The sequence below is a fragment of the Oryza sativa genome, chromosome 3 (assembly GCF_034140825.1).
Source record: "Oryza sativa Japonica Group chromosome 3, ASM3414082v1".
Classification (NCBI taxonomy): Eukaryota; Viridiplantae; Streptophyta; class Magnoliopsida; order Poales; family Poaceae; genus Oryza; species Oryza sativa.
In genome coordinates, this window is record NC_089037.1 from 10487962 (window position 1) to 10491864 (window position 3903).

General features: G+C 58.0%; 1 protein-coding gene across 1 annotated transcript; it reads left to right on the forward strand.

Annotated features, from left to right (window-relative positions):
• The first annotated feature begins 531 nt into the window (after window positions 1–531).
• Window positions 532–3517, forward strand: LOC4332550 (probable leucine-rich repeat receptor-like protein kinase IMK3). The gene is made up of 2 exons (XM_015773469.3): window positions 532–2430; window positions 2540–3517. Exons 1-2 carry the CDS (start codon window positions 639–641, stop codon window positions 3211–3213), a joined length of 2466 nt encoding a protein of 821 aa, XP_015628955.1. The 5' UTR covers window positions 532–638; the 3' UTR covers window positions 3214–3517.
• The last annotated feature ends 386 nt before the right edge of the window (window positions 3518–3903 follow it).

Consider the following 3903-nt stretch of genomic DNA (forward strand, 5'->3'; position numbering starts at 1 on the left):
GGCCCTCGAGCAAGCAGCCACTGCTCTCCTCCTCCTGCCGTTTCCGTTGCGACGCTGCCTGCTCGCCTGTACCAAATCCACTCTTCTTTACTGCGGCTAAATTAATCCGGCTGCTGCTTTCAATGCGACGAGTAGGAATATTTTAACTCCTGTCGCACGTGCTCCCTCTGCTCCGGTGAGCCACTGCCGGGTGGGGCCAGGGATGGGGAGATAGCCGTTGGACTTGGGGGGAGCAGAGGAGCAGCACGGCCAAGGACAGAGTACGGCCTGCGGCGAGAGCACTGAATGAGATGGGGATCTCGGATTCCCTCTGCTCTGAGGCTGTCGCGCCGGGCCCACGCTGTCAGTGGCATATGCCACGTGTTTGAGGAGGAGTAGGGGTGGGGTTGAGCTAAGCTAGCCGTTGGTTAGCGCATCTGGGATTGAATCCCGTTGCGCTTAATTATTCCCTCCTTTTTCTTGGCTTCCTCCTCTGACCTGTGGCGTGGTGCCTCTGCTTATATAGGGTGTGGTACTATTTGCTTCCTCCTTGCAGAAACCAAGAAATCGATTTGCGTTGGTTGTTGCATTCTACTAGATCGCCTAGTAGGCTAGCTAGGTTCGAGTAGTAGCTAGTAGGAGTAGCCGAATAGCTAGCCATGGATGTTTGTAGAAGCAGAAACCAATGCGATGTTGGATCGAGAGGAGGTTTTGTCAAGATGTTGATGGTGATGTTGGTGGCGGCGGCGATGGCGGCGGTGCCGGCGGGCGGGCAGCCGTCGGACGGCGTGGTGATCGCGCAGGCCGACCTGCAGGGTTTGCAGGCGATCCGGCAAGCGCTGGTTGACCCGCGCGGGTTCCTGCGCGGGTGGAACGGCACGGGGCTCGACGCGTGCTCCGGCGGGTGGGCCGGGATCAAGTGCGCGCAGGGGAAGGTGGTCGCCATCCAGCTCCCCTTCAAGGGCCTCGCCGGCGCGCTCTCCGACAAGGTCGGCCAGCTCACGGCGCTCCGCAAGCTCAGCCTCCACGACAACGCGCTCGGCGGGCAGCTCCCGGCCTCCCTCGGCTTCCTCCCCGAGCTCCGGGGCGTCTACCTCTTCAACAACCGCTTCGCCGGCGCCGTGCCGCCGCAGCTCGGCGGGTGCGCGCTCCTGCAGACGCTCGACCTCAGCGGCAACTTCCTCTCCGGCGCCGTCCCGGCCTCGCTCGCCAACGCCACCAGGCTCCTCAGGCTCAACCTCGCCTACAACAACCTCACCGGTGCCGTGCCATCCAGCCTCACCTCCCTCCCTTTCCTCGTGTCCCTTCAGCTCAGCAGCAACAATCTCAGCGGCGAGGTGCCACCCACCATTGGCAACCTCAGGATGCTCCACGAGCTTTCTCTTAGCTACAACCTGATCAGTGGTAGCATCCCTGATGGGATCGGGAGCCTCTCGGGGCTCCACAGCTTGGATCTTTCTAACAATCTGTTGAGTGGTAGCCTCCCTGCCTCACTCTGTAACCTCACCTCGCTCGTGGAGCTCAAGCTCGATGGCAATGACATCGGGGGTCACATACCTGACGCCATTGATGGGCTCAAGAACCTGACCAAGCTGTCCCTGAGGAGGAATGTCCTCGACGGCGAGATTCCGGCGACGGTCGGGAACATCTCGGCGCTGTCATTGCTCGACGTGTCGGAGAACAACCTCACCGGAGGGATACCGGAGTCGCTGAGCGGATTGAACAATCTGACATCCTTCAATGTGTCCTACAATAACCTGTCAGGGCCTGTGCCTGTAGCTCTTTCCAGCAAGTTCAATGCCAGCTCGTTCGCGGGAAACATCCAGCTCTGTGGGTACAATGGCTCCGCCATTTGCACCTCCATTTCCTCTCCAGCGACCATGGCGTCGCCGCCGGTGCCTTTGTCGCAGCGGCCAACACGGAAACTCAACAAGAGGGAGCTCATCTTTGCAGTCGGTGGCATCTGCTTGCTGTTCCTGCTCCTCTTCTGCTGCGTCCTCCTCTTCTGGAGGAAAGACAAGCAGGAGAGCGAGTCGCCCAAGAAGGGCGCCAAGGACGCCACCGCCAAGGCGGCGGCCGGGAAGTCCGGAGGCGGCGGTGGCGGCTCGGGCGGCGCCGGTGGTGACGGCGGCGGCAAGCTTGTCCACTTCGACGGGCCGCTCTCGTTCACGGCGGACGACCTGCTGTGCGCGACGGCGGAGATCCTGGGGAAGAGCACGTACGGGACGGTGTACAAGGCGACCATGGAGAATGGCACCTTCGTCGCGGTGAAGCGGCTCCGGGAGAAGATCGCCAAGAACCAGAAGGAGTTCGAGGCGGAGGTGAACGCGCTCGGCAAGCTCCGCCACCCCAACCTCCTCGCCCTCAGGGCCTACTACCTCGGCCCCAAGGGCGAGAAGCTCCTCGTCTTCGACTTCATGACCAAGGGCAACCTCACCTCCTTCCTCCATGGTAATCAAGCTCGTCTCCTCACCACAACGTTCTTCGGCTTCTTGTTTGTTTGCGTCCTCTGCCATTGCTTCCACGGCTCCGCCATTGACGTCGCTCTTGCGTGCTGCAGCTCGCGCCCCGGACAGCCCGGTGGACTGGCCGACGAGGATGAACATCGCGATGGGCGTGGCCCGTGGGCTGCACCACCTGCACGCGGAGGCGAGCATCGTGCACGGCAACCTGACGAGCAACAACATCCTGCTCGACGAGGGGAACGACGCCAGGATCGCCGACTGCGGCCTGTCGCGCCTCATGAACGCCACGGCCAACTCCAACGTCATCGCCGCGGCGGGCGCGCTGGGCTACCGCGCGCCGGAGCTCTCCAAGCTGAAGAAGGCCAACGCCAAGACGGACATCTACAGCCTCGGCATGATCATGCTCGAGCTCCTCACCGGCAAGTCGCCCGGCGACACGACCAACGGCCTCGACCTGCCGCAGTGGGTGGCCTCTGTCGTGGAGGAGGAGTGGACCAACGAGGTGTTCGACCTTGAGCTCATGAAGGACGCGGCCGCCGCGGGCTCGGAGACCGGCGAGGAGCTCGTGAAGACGCTCAAGCTGGCGCTGCACTGCGTCGATCCTTCACCGGCGGCGAGGCCAGAGGCCCAGCAGGTTCTCAGACAGCTCGAGCAGATCAAGCCCTCGGTGGCAGTATCGGCCTCCTCGTCCTTCACCGGCGAGCCGAGCCAAACCACCGCGACGGCGACGACGATCACCGACGACACAAAATCGACTATTACAGAGTAGTCAGCCTCTTGCAGACTGAAAAGTTTCGGTTCTTAGTTACTTCAGATCATCAATAAGTAGACTCCATAGTCTATTTTTCGGTCTGTATATAAGGCTTTTAGGGGGGTTAGGAGAATTTTGGTGCTCATGCCATTCTTTGATTCCTGAATTCTTTTGTATCTGCCAGAAGCACTCCTTGTTATCAGAAGATGATATGGGAGTGCTGGCTTCTCATTAAGTTTCAGGCAAACTTGTAGTGCTTCAGCACTTAATGCATTGCAAAAATTTGTCATTCCAAAGCAATCGATTCATCTCTATGGATAAACCTTCTTGTCCCAATCTTTTCTTTCATCATGCAGGAAGAACCAATTTGAACATGCATCTTTTGCTTTCTTACTTTAGGATAAAAAAAGTGAGGTTTGATGCAACAAAACTCTCTTGTCATTTATGCAGTGGATTAACTGATACTGCAAATCTTAGCTCACAAAATAGAAATGCAAAAGAGCATGTGTATGAATATCTGACTGAAACACGCATATGAGGACGTTAGAGAGGAAGGCTGATGTGGCGAGATATATTTGGTGACCTGCTAATTTCAAGTTTTTGGCATATGCTAATAATTTTTTTTTGGATTATTGCTGACAGTATTGTTCTGATTTCTTGTTGATCCAGTCAGTGATCTAACCTTGTCGCCAATCAGTTAAACTGTTC

Excerpts from the sequence above, each read along its gene's own strand:
- LOC4332550 (XM_015773469.3), top strand. The coding sequence starts at position 639 with ATGGATGTTTGTAGAAGCAGAAACCAATGCGATGTTGGATCGAGAGGA. Across the intron at positions 2,431-2,539 it reads CCTCACCTCCTTCCTCCATG|CTCGCGCCCCGGACAGCCCG; the intron begins GTAATCAAGCTC and ends TGCGTGCTGCAG.